Source organism: Tinamus guttatus, unplaced genomic scaffold (assembly GCF_059628265.1).
Source record: "Tinamus guttatus ecotype Peru unplaced genomic scaffold, ASM5962826v1 Tinamus_guttatus_pri_ptg000070l, whole genome shotgun sequence".
Lineage (NCBI taxonomy): Eukaryota > Metazoa > Chordata > Aves > Tinamiformes > Tinamidae > Tinamus > Tinamus guttatus.
In genome coordinates, this window is record NW_028288604.1 from 3,569,622 (window position 1) to 3,585,266 (window position 15,645).

Here is a 15,645-nt window from a genome sequence, read left to right on the forward strand (position 1 = left end):
TAACCTTCGCATAGCCTAACTTCAACAGCTATTTGAGTCTTCTTTCTTTAAAGAAAATTTATAGTCTTTTTCTTTTTGAGGTGACTTTGCAGAATAGCTAGTCTCCCCTATTTGTTTATTGCCTCTCTACAGTGCTTTTGATTTCAGTTCAGAGCATTAATGTAGAGTATTTCACATAAAATTATTTCTGAATTTATAAAGGATATCTCGATCACAATCAATAAAGTGTTCTTCAGATAGGAGATATCCTTTAAAGCATTGCTTAGCTGTTGGTACATCAAGCATCAGCCACTCACTTCACATTTTCCTCTAAGACATTTCTTTGGAAATTTCTTGTAATTAATGTATGGTTAAAACTCCTTGTTCACCCTATAAAAAGTTAGTTTTTAGTATCCTCTCTTAGGCTAACAGCCCTAAGCGAACTACTGTGGATTCAGAGGCACATGATTTTTATCCACAAGCACCTTACCACTTCAGAATACCAAATCAGGGAATTCATACAGCATACAGACAACTAGAAACTCTTTTTCCCCCTGAGGTGATATGCTAGGGTGATTTTATTTTCCCTGACATTTCACCTGTCAGATTATGGTAAGTATAAGAAACAAAAATATAATTGTCACATTCTCACTGAATCCCATAATCAAATACCTGAAAATATACAATAAATTACAAACATAATCCTGAGGGAAGATATGAACACGGAAAAGAGTCAGCTATCCAAATCATCCTCCAGTGACCTAGGACTCTCATCGCAGCTTAAATATCGAGAAAGGGAACATTTGCACAAGACTATCACCACATATATTTTTTTCAACTTCTAGGGAATGGTCCTGCCATTATGTCAGAAGAAAAACTGCTGCAGAGACTTAAGAAAATCTATTTAATAATAAAGCTATAGGTCTTTCATGAGTGTTTTCTGAAAGCAATCCTGAGGCCAAGAAATAGGACAGGTTGTCATGAAATAGTATAAATTTAAATTAACAAGTTGGCAAGGTGAAAAGATTAATGAGATAGACACCCCAAGCATGCTCCTACTACCCTGCGTCTGCAGTTTACATGTTCCAAATTTCTCTAAGTGCCAAAGTGTTGAAAACTTACCTGCTTGACCCGTGGTAATACTGACAGCTGCAAAGAGCCTCTGGGAACGACTCAAGTCAGAAACCCCATTTACAGCTTCGACTTCAAACGTGTAGTTAGCATGAGCCAGCAGGTCCATGACCGTGACATAGTTATCGACTAATCCAGTTTGCTGGGGCATATATCCAATGTTACTCCCACAGGGAACACATTCACCCTGCTCCCAGCTGCACCTCTTGCACAAAATGCGGTAGGTCACGTCATTTCTTCCCCCATTGTCAGCAGGAGGACTCCACTCCAAACTCACAGTAGTCTGGTTGATATTGAAAATGAGGTTCTGTGGTGCAGATGGAGGTCCTTTGTAAGACACAGAAAAGCTCAGTGTAAATACACAGAATCAGTGTGGCACATTTAGCTAGCATTTTAATTACTGAGACAGAAAATAGCTGAAGCATTTTTCTTCACATAAACATTTCATTATTTTTACTACAAGCTACATAAAAGCCTCCTTGAACTCACTTGGCAAGAGTTCTATTTATTTTCCACTAAGACATCAGGATAACAATTGGCTGTATATTTACTGCAACTGACTTCAGTCGTTTCTCTTCTATGCAATTAAAAGCATCAGTTACCGTACCTTAAAGGTGGCTGTTTATAGTTTTCCTCTCTTTTAAATATGTAGCACAAATGCCTCTAGTCTTTCTTTATCAGCCCCGATATGATTCACACAAGAATTTGGTTTTGGATTTTGGAGACTTCCATTATTGGAGCCACCAATCTGTGTAGGTTAGCTTATTTGCAGCTGAAATGCTAAGACAGATCCAATTGACAGTTCAATCAAAGCTTGTATCCTCACAGGTTAGTTTTCGTTTTTCATATTACTCATTTTGGTATTATATTGCATTGAACGCTTGGTCTGCAACAATTATAAAGCCACAGGAAAACTATGCCTGTATTCTATGTACTACGACTAGTAATCCACTTCCTCAGTGTGTACTGGTTTCTGAGCTTACAACAAAAGAACATGAGAATTATATTTATGTGCATCCTATATTCACTGACATCTTTTCTCCCACTGACTTTCAATTTCATTTACTGTTGTAAATATATTTTTCAACTATAGGAAAGGCCAGTAGCAACTACAAGTGACAACTAGATACAAATGGCTGCACCTGGTTGGTTAAGCAATGTCCTTTATTATTAAATTCACGACTAACTTACTTGTGCATGCAACATATGGTGGATCAGAAGGTGCTCTATAATAGCTATCTTCACAGTCGCATCTTGAAGATCCTTCCTTGTCAGAAAAGCTATGAGTAGGGCAGCGGGAGCACTGCAGATCTTGTGAGGATGATTTGTAGAACCCACGGCCACAAGCTAAGGGAGGATAAAACAAAATGAGGTTTAGATTTGCATGGACAACTATTCTGCTTTTTCTTCCGTCTCTGTCTATGAAGTTTACATTTCTGTGAATATCTAAACTGCAAGTTGTTATGCTCACAATTTATTTTTCTTCAGTTGATGCTACTAATGATTTTGTGACATTTTCCAAATGCAAGGATACAAATTCCTCAGCAGCTGGCAGCGGAATATTTTAACATGGAAGGCCACAGAAGCATAACAGGCATCTTTTTTTTTTTTTTTTAACCAAAGAAGAATACAGTGTAATGCTGTGCAACTGCTAGACACCCGCAGTAGTTCTAAGCAAGGGGAAATCAGGTTGGAGAAGCTCTGCTCCAAGACCGCTGATGTGCTCCTGGTATCCAAATTAGCTGACCTGGCACTAATGGTTCATAGGCTGGCTACACTTCCCCGTTCTGAGGAATCAAAGACGTAGCCTATCAGTGAACTCTGGTCCAGGAAAGAAGAAGGCATTAACAACTGTCAGATAGAAAATGAAATGAAAGAGGCAGAAGGGCAGACAGCACGAGCTGCTCAATAGGTTTCTCCAGTCTCACAAAGCAGGACAGCTGGGATGACATGATCTTACTAAACCTTTCAAGGAACAATTAGAGAGAAGACAATATGAAATAAGCATATGAATTGTTACATACTTTATTTTATGTGCTGTGAATCTGTGAAATCAAGAATAATGCTTTCTTCCAAAATGTTTAAAAATACTTTTAGCAGCTACTCTCACAGTTCTCAAAGCAAAGACCCATAAAACACACTTATAATAATCTTTGCAAGAATAAGGCTGCAACCTAATAAAAGGTAGCTTAAGAATGGCCAAACTGACAAATTTAGGGGATTAGGAAGTAGGAAATGGGGATCACACACCACTAAAGCTATAGCTATAAAATGATTAACACTCCATTTCAGCATTGAAGTTATGGGAAAACTTCTAAACACTCCTAACATCAAAAACAGAAGTCCTCTAGAAACTTCTAATAAACAAGAGTTGTTGTTTTTTTTTTTTTTTCCCCAGCAGCACTACTTTTAAAGTTCTGTTTTCCAACCATCACAGACAATTTAACTTTCTTAAGTTATCACTTGTATGTACAGAGAAAGGACTGTGAATAAAGTTTAATATTGGGTATCGAAAAATACTAAAGATAGTTAAACAGAAAAATATTAAAGACGGTTAGCTCTGAAGTGTGGGATAGATGAGTGCACACTGAGGTGGATTAGGAACTGGCTGGATGGCAGAGCTCAGAGAGTGGTGATCAGCGGTGCAGAGTCTAGTTGGAGGCCTGTAGCTAGCGGGGTCCCCCAGGGGTCAGTCCTTGGTCCAGTCCTGTTCAATTTATTCATCAATGACCTGGATGAAGGCACAGAGTGCTCCCTCAGCAAGTTTGCTGATGATACCAAACTGGGAGGAGTAGCCAATAGCCCAGAGGGCTGCGTTGCCATCCAGAGGGACCTGGACAGACTGGACAACTGGGTGGTGAAAAACCTCATGAAATTCAACAAGGCCAAGTGCAAGGTCCTGCACCTGGGGAGGAATAAGCGCAGGCATCAGTACAGGCTGCGGACCGACCTTCTGGAGCGCAGTTCTACAGAGAGGGACCTGGTCATCATGGTGGATGACCAGTTGATCATGAGGCAGCAGTGTGCCCTCGTGGCCAAGAAGGCCAATGGGATCCTGGTGTGCATTAGGAAGAGCGTCTCCAGCAGGTTGAGGGAGGTGATCCTGCCCCTCTACTCAGCCCTGGTGAGGCCGCATCTGGAGTATTGTGTCCAGTTCTGGGCCCCACAGTACAAGAGGGATGTGGAGCTGCTGGAGAGAGTCCAGCGCAGGGCCACAAGGATGATCAGGGGCCTGGAACATCTGCCCTATGAGGAGAGGCTGAGGGAGCTGGGCCTGTTCAGCCTGGAGAAGAGAAGGTTGAGAGGGGATCTGATTAGTGTCTGTAAGTACCTCAAGAGAGGCAGTGAGGAGGATGGTGCTGGCCTCTTTTCAGTGGTGGCCACCAACAGAACTAGAGGTAATGGCCACAAACTGAAGCACCAAAAGTTCCACAGGAACTTAAGGAAAAAATTCTTAACAGCGAGGGTGACAGAGCACTGGAACAGGCTGCCCAGAGAGGTTGTGGAGTCTCCTTCTCTGGAGATCTTCAAAAGCCACCTGGACACAGTCCTGTGCCACGTGTTTTAGGTGACCCTGCGTGTGCAGGGGGGTTGGACTAGATGACCTCTAGAGGTCCCTTCCAACCGTAAGGATTCTGTGATTCTAAACAGTCATTCCAAACTCATAGAAAGAACATTTACATTGGTTATATTCATATTTGCTTGTATGTTTTCTCAGAATGGAAATGCAAACTATTCAAAGCCACTGATATTTAGAGTAGCTATTTCAGCTGTCCTCACTGTGAGGAAAGAGCACAAAAAATGGGCTTTATCTGAATCTCACTGAAATCAATGAAGAGTGTGCCTTGGACTTCAAAAGCCTTTGAACTGGACTCATGGCATAGCTACAGCCACATAACTCTTGTTAATCTGATTAATTTTATGCAACTGAGAAAAAAAAAAGCAGTGGCAATACTTTGGATTATAGTAGTAAAAGCTGTTGAACTAGGTAAATCAACACTAGATTATACTACCACATGCTAGAAAAAAATCTGTTTCTGTGTAACACTGTATCAATATGTTAACTTTATAAAGAAGAATATTCCTAAAGGACAGAAATCACCATAACATTTAAAGGTTGCAACACTGAAAATGTACTGGATGGAAGCTAAGTTATCTGGTAGAAACAATTAGCATGCAAAACATATATCTCGACTTTGACAAAGGGGTATGAGTTTGCAATAGCAGAAAATCTAGCTCTGCTTGTAAAACATGCTAGCTTGATTCCATCACAGTGGTTGTTATACATGCTATTAAGAAAGACAGACAGAAAGAATTTTTGAAAAGCACTCTGGATAAACATGATCCATTGAATTCACAGTGTGACAAGCTTAACTCAGAATTAGCCTTTTTCACCTTCATTCAAAATTGTTTCAGAATTTCCTGATCAAAGACCAAAAGCACAAAAGCTGAACTGATTTGTATGCATGTACCTTAAGACATATATTTAAACTTCTGACTGCTCTTTCAGTACTTGCAATTGAAATGGAGCTAAAATTACCAAATAATAGTTTCCTGCCTTTTCTTAAATAGTCCTGTTCCCCTCATGCTGAGCAAAACACTGGACAAACACACTGGATCTTCCAGCATGTAGCCCTCTGCAAAGCAAAGAGCAACTTAAAAGGCAAAGATCCCTACTGTGTTTCCAGTCTGTCCTTCTCAGCAGGGAACACTACAAAGCTAAGAAGCGGAGAGTAAAATAGAGATTTCAGACAGAAATAACAAAACGTAAACAGAAACCCCTTTTCTTTTTTTTTTTTCCCCTTTTTTTTCTGATGACTTAATCAAGACATTTTTATGCTTGGTCACTTATTATTTAAAGTAAATGCGCATTTCTTATTAGAGTTCAAAGGATTTGAATGTCTGCTGCTAGTTTACATGACTGAAAGCCATTTATTCTGCTACACGGCATACCAGAGACAGCAGGTTCAGGCACTCATTGTACCATGCTACAATTCCATTATTTTTTTTTCCCATAAGAGGCTTATATAATGACATTTAATAGCTATCTCTTCAACTTACACACCTCTTAAATATAAGGGGCATTCCAGCAGCAAAGTTTTTAAGAAAAAACTGAAGGAGTATGCATCGTAATTAAAAGTACACATTTGAGGAACATAACAATACTATTACCTCTTTTTTATATATAAATTTAAATTTATCACAAGAAATTGGTCTTTCATCCTGGCAGAAGAATATTTCTATTGCTCAAAAGCTGGATAATTTTTTTAAAAATTATCATTAGCCTTGCAACTGAAAACTTTATCAAGATAGCACGTTGTATGGACCACATATCAAGGTATAGTGATTTACCAGCAGTCTATTAGAGACCCCAGGTTGGAAAGAATTTTTCTAAATTCTAAAATCTTAGTTTTTCCTTTTATTCCACCTTATCGAATTGTTATTGTCTATTTTGAAATTATAAGTAAATAGAACTTAGGATTTTGTTCTAATCATCTACTTTGAATCCACATATTTTGATGTAATACTTTTAAGGTCGCAAGGTCACAGTGGGTGATATAAAATCCCCACTGCCATTTGCCCTGTGAGCAACATGAAAAAAAAAAAAGCCAAACATTGCCTGCAACTCGATAAACACACATCTAAAGGTGCTAAACACAAGCACTGCTTTGCAAAAGTACCTCATGGCAAATCTGAGGTAGCTGCAGCTGCATCGGATCGCATTCCTTTGCTATTGCAGAGCAGCGGCGCAGAGGAGCGCGGCGCAGCGGCACCTTTGCCGGCACAGGAGGCTGTTCTGCCAGGCAGGGTGCAGCCCTCGAGCCCTGCAAGTGGAAAGGCAGCGCTCTGATGTCGTTGCCATAATCCCCACCGCTGCTGATCTGAATGAAATGTGAGCCTATTTGATCTTACTTAAGCAAGTGAAGATCCAGTAGTTTTGCTACTAAATGGCTGCGGGGGAAAAAGTGGGGCGTGGGGGCAGGAAAGAAAGCCAGTACAAAATAAATTTACTTCTATTCAGTTTAGTGTGTCACTCACAGCTGCTAATTTAGTAGAACAGCTCTTCCCAGATGAAACTTCTGTTTGGTTCCAACAGCTGCTCTAAAATTTGGACTGTCTTATACATTCCAGGAAGAGGTTTTAAATGCTGCAGTCGCACTTTACTGAGAGCATAAACAAGCAGAATAAAACCTACCGGCCTAACCTAAAGCAGCCTACAAATGATGCATAAATTAGTTGCTAATCCTTCCCCTGATGTATTACAGCATCAAAAAAAAATTACAAATGGAAAAAGTTATAGTGCAGCAAAGCCACAATTCTTTACTTGATATCTTGCCCTCACAGCTGCCAGGGAGTGAGCAGCAGTGACCTCCTCGGGCTGACGGGCACCTTGGGTTTGTTTACATATAAAGCAAAGGGACTCGTGCTGCTCAGATGTGATGAAGACCACGGCGAGGATGACACTGGTGATTCTTCTCGGCTTGGGCTAAGTCGCCTTCCTCTCCTACAGGCCATTGCACTCAGTCTTAACGATGACATATGGTGACAGGAAGACATGCTACGTGGAGGGACATCAGTGCGTGAGACTCGTTCAAACATGCATTTAACATAACACCATTAAAGTCAGTTCAGTCACAAACATTTTGAGCCAATATGCTTGGTATTATTTAAGGGGCCATGAAAAGACTGCAAATAATGGAAATATAAATACCACTATTTATAGACACCAGCCTATACCAAGAAGTTAGCCCGTGGTACTAGGAATTGTGCTGCCCCATCTGTGCAGTACTAAGGCAGAAGCTACTGCAGTTAGAGGTGCCAACTGCAGCTTACGTAGAAAAAAATAGCAGTTTCTCTGCTGTGAGCTCAGCACATGCCTCTGCAGCCTGATAGAGATCGAGGCACGCATTTATTTGTATTCTCATACTTCTAAAAAGGAATTTTCTGAGAAACACGGGAAGAGAGAATGAAGGCAGATGTTGAGAGCAGCAAACAGCATTCTGGAGTCCCACTTGGGGCACTGAGAAAAGGGGAAAAAGAAAGTGTTAATACTGTTCATTTTTATGTAACCCTCGCAATGCAAACACTATGAAGATTCGTTTTGCCTCTCCTAGATTTAGGGTACGCAGACTGGGAGGGAGGATGAGAGTATTGTAGGGACTATGAGTGACATGTGTAAAAGCTGATGTTTATATAACCAAAGGAGAAAGGGCCAAGTCTTTTATGCTAGTGACATATTAATCATGAAAATTATTTGACACCACAGTAACATTTAAAAAAAAAAAAAAAAAAAAGAGAGACTTTGCAAAAGCAGTGCAGGGCTTCCAGGTAGCATATCTACTTGAGACTCAAAGGGTTTGCAAGGGTTTCAGCATGTTAGACACTTCATTGAACATATCTCTTGATTATATTTTCCATTTATATGAAAATAATGAAACATAAGGAGTAGCATGAAGGTAACTGCTCTAATTAGTGTTTGATACTATTATAAAAGGTAGTACATAAAGATGACATACTGTCTTGCACGAATAAGAGAGCTCGTCTGTTTATTCTGTTTATTCATCCCTGGCCATGATTGCTAGCAAGTGTAAATTTTACTGGCATATATGGCATAGTTTTAGGCACACTGCAGATGAAACTAAAGTTTAAAAACCGATAGTTTTAAAATGTCAGCATCAAAGAATATCAAAAAAAGAAATCATGGAGTTTCAACAGAAGCATATCACTTAAGACCTTAGGATAACACCCTGGTCCCACTGAGAGCTGTGCTAGACTGACTTCACAAGATGGCAGAGCTCAAGTTTTCCCCTGGGTTCCTTCTTCGTGCACATTTTAATCAAGTTGCCTATATGATTAAGAGACACTATATATCGTGTTTTTCCTACAGCCAACCGCTAGAATTTGTTTTATATTTATGTGGACAGAAACTTCCATTCTTGTGATTTGTTTTGCATTTTCCCAATCAACTCCCCATCTTTCTACTTTTCCCAAGCCTTGAACATTAAGGACAATTCAGCTAACCTCCTTTTCATAGAAATTATGTGTACACAAGAAGTTTGTGCAGATGTTTCCTGTATGAAGTTATGCAGCTGCAAAGACTTTATTAATTATAAAATGCAAAATGGATTGTTCCATAATTGAAACTCTCTGGAGCTCTGATACATTTGGAAATTAGCATACATACATGTATGCTCAGGACATAGATGGATTCTGTTAGATTATTTATTACAGATGGGTATTTTAGCTAATGCAGAAAAAAAAAAGGCTGGTTTTCTCCACTGGTGCTTTCAAATATTTGCATCATATTAATGTCTATGGTTCCATAATTCAGGGCTGAAAGCACAGCTTGCAGAAACAGTACTCCCACTGCTAGTGTTGCTGACCTCATCTGCAATGGACAGGTCCAGAATTCTTATTTTAATCCTATTGACAGTGCCTCAGTGGGAGTAATTATAACAGTCAGCCACAAATCCAGACCTCCTGTCACTGATATATTAGGGTTTTTCACAACGAAAATGAGCAGCAGACAAGCAGGATGAAAACAACATGGGGTAGAGATTATAGGAAGATTTGTCAACCCCCTTCTGTATTAACCTGCTACAAACATATGACAATTTGGCATGGGAGACACTAGAAATATTACTGTTTAATCTCGCACGGCATCAAAAATAAAAATTTGAAAAGAGTTTGGGAGTGTTATTCTTTTATGACACACTTGGCTATTAGATCACAACTTCAGCCACGGGCACGTTTTAGCCCACGAATCTGAAAAAGTTTAGATAAACTGATAGCAGGCCATTATACAATAATTCCCAAATGTGGATTTCAGTGTGGAAGAGCAGGCATAAAAAATCCAGCCACAAAATGAGACTTCATAACCTCTGATCCCCTTTTCCAATATTTTGCATATGTCTAAGTCATGACTATGTCTGAAACTGTAAATTACTTTTATAGTGAGAGATGGCGTCTGTTATGCCTTCTCTGGCACATAATATATATTGTTTTATAAGGATCTCAGATTGTAGTATTTTATCTGTCTAACTACCATGCAATGATAAATGTCTAGCTGAAAAAGTTGTTTATTTTAGCTTGATTTTTAAACTGCAACAGCATCAGAAGGTTATTCGTGTTTCAACCAAGGAATTATGTAGAACAGTTAAGCCAGAGTAAACTCAAGACTCTTAATGGTGTCTCAGCTATAGCGTGAATGACATATCTAAATAAGGCTGTCCCATGGCTGCATACCATCATCTGAATGAATGCTTGCCGTTGCCCAACAGGAGTTTTCAGACCTTATATTCCCTTTCCAAGCCTAATATGTCCTTGTTTTCCAAAGTCCTGCTAATGTCTTTTGAGAGACATTCACCACACAAATAAATATCCAAAAATAGAAAGCTTGTTATGTATTAGTATATTAATCTTTTTTTTTTTTAACCACTGAATGAAATTAAACCTTTAGCTCTCTACAGTTTTATTTAAAAAAATACTGGGTATGTCAAGATGCTTGGCTATTTAGCTTAGCTGATTGCAAATAAATATCATAGGCAAAAGCAATACTCTGAAGTGTTTTGCTGGCTAATTTATGCAAGGACAAAGTAATCAGGCTGAAGAACATAGCCTACAAATCAAAGAATACTCAGTTTCACTTATACTGTAACAGTAAAATTACTTATAACTTAAAGATTATGAACAAGAAGATAAGAAACTACATTAAAATGTGAAGTAATGCAGTCTTGAGCAGAATTAAATAACTGGATAAATTGAGATTGTGCATTAAGACTATGATGTATTGTTTTTCAACAGATTCATATTTTGTAAAGATTTTGACACGTTCCTTTCACCGAATATACGAGGAACATGGCCTTACTGAGAATCACAAATCTAAAGCCACCAAAGGAAAGATATAGATCTGCACAGCCATACTTTGTCTGTCTATATAGAGACAAATTCTTAAGGTGTTTAATGCACATTCAAGCTTTTTGACTGCAAACATGTTTGAGGAATGTTCTCTCTCATTTCCCACAGAGAACAAAATACATAACCAAAGCTGTAAGTGTTAATTAAAATAATACTGTTCTTTTTTTTTTCCTTACACAAAATACAGTAAAGTCCAACAATTAATACATTCATTTGGAAAAAATAAAAACGCATCATAAAAATATACTTGAATATCAAAGCCAATGGGATTCTAATGGCTATCTTGTCTGAACTTCTGATTTCACAAAGGCCTTTGGATTTTATGAAAAAAAATATTTAAAATATTTGAGGGAGAAATGCACAGCAGAATCTGAAAGTACTGGTCATTAGGCTATTTCTCCTCCTTTTTAGTTCTTGACAACCAGTTGCTTCGTAAATTTTTAACCTCATTATCACAATTTAAACACTGTAAAAGACCAACTCAACTCACCCTAAGCAGCTATATTGCTATAGAGCAGCGCAGTGGCAAAGCTCAGAGCCTATGACCTTTTCTAAAGAGTGGACTTGTCCCCTGACATGACAGCCTAACACAAGAATTAAGCCCGCAAAGGCACTCATCTCATCTAACCAAACAAACAGTAACAGTCTTGCTGGTTTGGCTGTCAGAGCCCTCTGGCCAGGAATTCAGAGTGTGTTTCATCATACTCATTTGCATCCAGGGCCAATTGCCTTCCAAATATTCATAAAGACTTCCCTTCACCTGCCTCTGTGGGTGCCCCTTTCTTCTTTCCTGGAAGCAAAGCTTGAAAACTTCTAGGGAAGGAAACACAAATTGGCAAAGGGAAGATTTGTGATTTTTTTTTAGAAGCTTCTTCTAAAATATCTTCAAAAGAGAACTAAAATACAGGCAAGTTTGGGTCCACCATGAAGTCACATCAGCAAGGCTTGCTAGCCAAAATGAACTAGGTATGAACCATAGAATCATTATGGTTGGAAAAGACCTCCAAGATGCAGAGACCCTGTTTCCAACTTGCCCTCTAACTGCCAGTGCCCGTGGCCTGGGGGAGAGAGGGAGCTGCTACTGCCCTCAGGGATAACAGATGCCTCTTCCAGAGCCCGCAGATTTAACTTGCCACTTTAGGGACTTTCTAGAAAAGATTGCATCTGCCTGATCCCAGCCATGTGTCAAGTGTGGAAGGGACAGCAATAGATTAGGGCCAACATAACAGAAACGAATACATTTTTGGTGAAGGATATTGGGCCAAGTTTTCCTTCCCAGAATGCCAGGAAATTCACCTAACATCACGAAAAGTGTGGATGATCAGAAAGTTAGGATTTACACAAAGGTTCAGGAGCTATGATGTCCAAAACACAATGTACAATGTCCCTGTATTGATTCCAGGATTCTCCTGTAGGAACCAACTTTTGCAGGACATAAAGACACACAGATGTGATCATCCCTGTATCAGTAGAGCCTTATTTACAAAACCTTCAGACATATTACTGTAAAATTAATGCTTTGCTCTTTCTTGCTGTTAGCTTTCCCGGTTCCTCAAGCTACAGCCATTAAGATGGTCGTGAAGATGTGGCACAGGAGCAGGAGGCCAAGAGACAGTGGAATCACTTCGTTCAGCAGCAGCACTTAATCAATGTATTAGCAAAATACAAAGATAGTAGAAATACAGACTGCACAGCTTCTTACATTACCCTGGAGAAAACAGTACTAGGCTTGCTCCTTCCAGCTTTAGCCCAGGGATTTCCCCATCACACCGACTCCCTCTGGATACCCCAGAATCCTGTTTTGCAACTGTCCAGCAACAAACATAATGGCAGAGTTTCCTGTGAAGACCTCAGAATAATCTGCAATCCTTTTTGTCACAGACTAAATTACTGAGATCTTTTGATGGAGCCTTGGAGCATATGGTTCACAGACGTTCTCTGCAGAGGAAGTGGTGCGACAGGGCTCTCGCTGTGCGTTTTCTGAAGCTTTGACACAATCCTGCTCGGTCTAGATGTGCAATTTCATTTAGCTGTAATGGTGCTTAATGATTGGCTGGCAAGAAACAAATCTGGAGAGCTTCCTCATAAAGAAGCAGACATGCCCATAAGCTTTCCAATTGCAATGAAATTAAAATAACTTAATAACACATTTCTGTTTCTTTTGGATAGTGACCTACCATTATCATTCCAGGCCTCAATCCAGCAGAAATCTTTTCACAGGGTTTTTTTAACACATTCCTCAGGGCCATCATTATACAGTAGGCAAATCTAACCAAACAAAAGACCAGCTTCTAAGGACCCGCAAGGGCAAAAGGCTCCACTTCTGCTACACAATCCAAAACTAACCCAGGGCACACATCCTAGTGTTAGATATTCCCACCTGTAATGTTGATTGTCCTACTTGGTGAGGGAAAAATGCTCATGTCTATCAATCTGCTATTGAAACAGGTATATTTACGTAAATAAGGAACTGTTCTCCACCGTTACATGTGGAGCAGGGAGAAACAGAAATACTTCATGAAATGTCAAGAAACAGGAGTATATTTTAATTCCTTTATGGAATTAAAACTCACTGAAACCAACAGAACTTTCCGCAGTGCATACAGACTGGTAATCTTACAAAATAAAAATGAATTAACTCTTTATCTAAAGATCAGAGTAGTAGTTCATTAACAGATCACAAACATACACCTTCCCTTAAATGAACAATAAAAATAAAAAAGGAAATGCATAACTATGGCAATTCAGTGATATGAAACTGAATAGGAACAAAACGCAAAGAAACTTTTTCTTTGTTTGCTTTGGCAAGCCTATGGTAAGACAAACATTGTTAACTCTGACAGATTTATCTGTTGCAAGTTTTTATGAGAAAACTTCCCAGACTCTCACAGTGCTTTGATTCCAAAGAGTGCAGCAGGAGCTGCGATACTGTGAAATGAAGTTGTCTTTACTAATTGCATACCCTAAGCAGAGCTGTATCTTAATGCAGAGAGTGCATCAAATCTTCTTGGCCGATCCTTATGATTTGGAAACGTCAGTTTCTACTGTACACAGAGAAAACAGGGAGGGGCAATAAAGCAGCTCAAAGATACCAGCCATCCAAAAAGATAAAGAACATGCTGAGGAAAAGCAGACAACAGATTGTGGAAACAGAACAATCACAGATGGAGGCCAGGTGGGTGGGTCAAACTTTTTTTTTTTTTTTTTTTTTTTAAAAAAAAGGTTTATTTTCATATTTAAACAGTACCCCGTTGTGTAAATGTTCAGCAAAGAACTGATAAGAAAATGGATTTGTAAGTGCATCTGAACAAACAACATGTCGTATAGTCAAGAGGGGCTTAGTCGTATATAATTAAGGGATAATGTGCATGGTTGAAGAGTATGTGATACAACAAGCATTTTCTGCAAGTGATTAAACACCACTGCGAAACAAAGGAGCCAGATACCTGAAGAAGCTTTATAGAGCCAGCATGGCATAATCTGAAACCATGAACTTTCTTTTTGTTATAGGAAACAAGAGGATATTCATCTAACCCCACGACAGATTTATTTTTTTCACTGTAGACACTAGGAACTTCTGCGCTGCTTTTGCAGCAATAATCAAGATCTTCAAATAAGATTATCACACTCTCTATTTCAGTGTACAGTATTAATACATTTAATTCTTTAACCCCCCTTAAAGAACAGCTCTGTACACATACAACACCCAGTTGACCTGGAACTATTTACAATCATATTTTTCTGCCTGTTTCCAGGAACTTAGTGGCATTAATCATCTGAGTAAATTTAGTCCCAAGAGCTTGATTTAAATCCACCAAACAAATGGGTGCCTAGGACAGTGGGTGACCTGAATCATGAAATAAACACAAAGTTAGTGAATAAGATCAATTTAAGGTTCACCTATATCACCTGTGTAAAAAAAAAAAAAAAAAAGGGAGTGCTCATCCACCTCCGTTTCTTTGTTTAATATCCCTTGGTAAATTTTTCTGTTATAAATTTGTCCAAGTACTTTCTCAAACTACCAGAGTTGATCCAGGTGACATCCTGAATGTTAAAACGTGTTTTACTTGTTATAAGAAAGCACACATGGTACGCGTCTTCACTCCAATTCCTTCGCTAACTGTAGCTTGCGTAGGCATTGCCATTCCAACACTGAACTTGGTAATGTTACTGTGGGAAAGAACTCAGCACACTTTTCAAAAGCCTAGGAGGCCAAGTAAAAACTGAGTTTCAAAAACCTATTTTTACAATGGCTATACACCAGTATCACTGGCTACACAACTACATTTATGCTGCAGCAGAGACTACAGTATAGACACATACATAATCTCTGTTGCATCTGGCAAGCTGTGAGGTATATTTTTTAAGAATATTGAAAATGTAAAACACATACAAATCTTTTATGGGTTTGGAAGCTTAAAATTCTTATTTGTGTTTGGGGTTTATTTTGTGTTTGGTGTGTTTGTGTGTGTGTGCATGTGTTGGACTTTCAACTGCTAAAAACAGAACAGGAATAGGAAGAATGTTAAAATAACTTGGGTGCTTCCATATTAGTGTTTGTGTTTGGACCTGAAGTGAATTTTTGAAGTGATTTCCTGGTTAACTCTACCTACCACT

The 15,645-nt window shown here is 39.0% G+C and overlaps 1 protein-coding gene across 5 annotated transcripts in view; it reads right to left on the bottom strand.

Moving 5' to 3' along the window:
• Positions 1 to 15,645, bottom strand: part of EPHA7 (EPH receptor A7) — a 152,741-nt gene that overhangs the window by 100,281 nt on the left and 36,815 nt on the right. For all 5 annotated transcript variants that reach the window (XM_010226694.2, XM_010226698.2, XM_010226693.2 and 2 more), the window contains exons 4-5: positions 2,302 to 2,457; positions 1,102 to 1,437 (exon numbers count right to left, since the gene is read on the bottom strand). In XM_010226694.2, the coding sequence (XP_010224996.2) occupies positions 1,102 to 1,437; positions 2,302 to 2,457 (492 nt within the window). The remainder of the gene's footprint in view (positions 1 to 1,101; positions 1,438 to 2,301; positions 2,458 to 15,645) is intronic.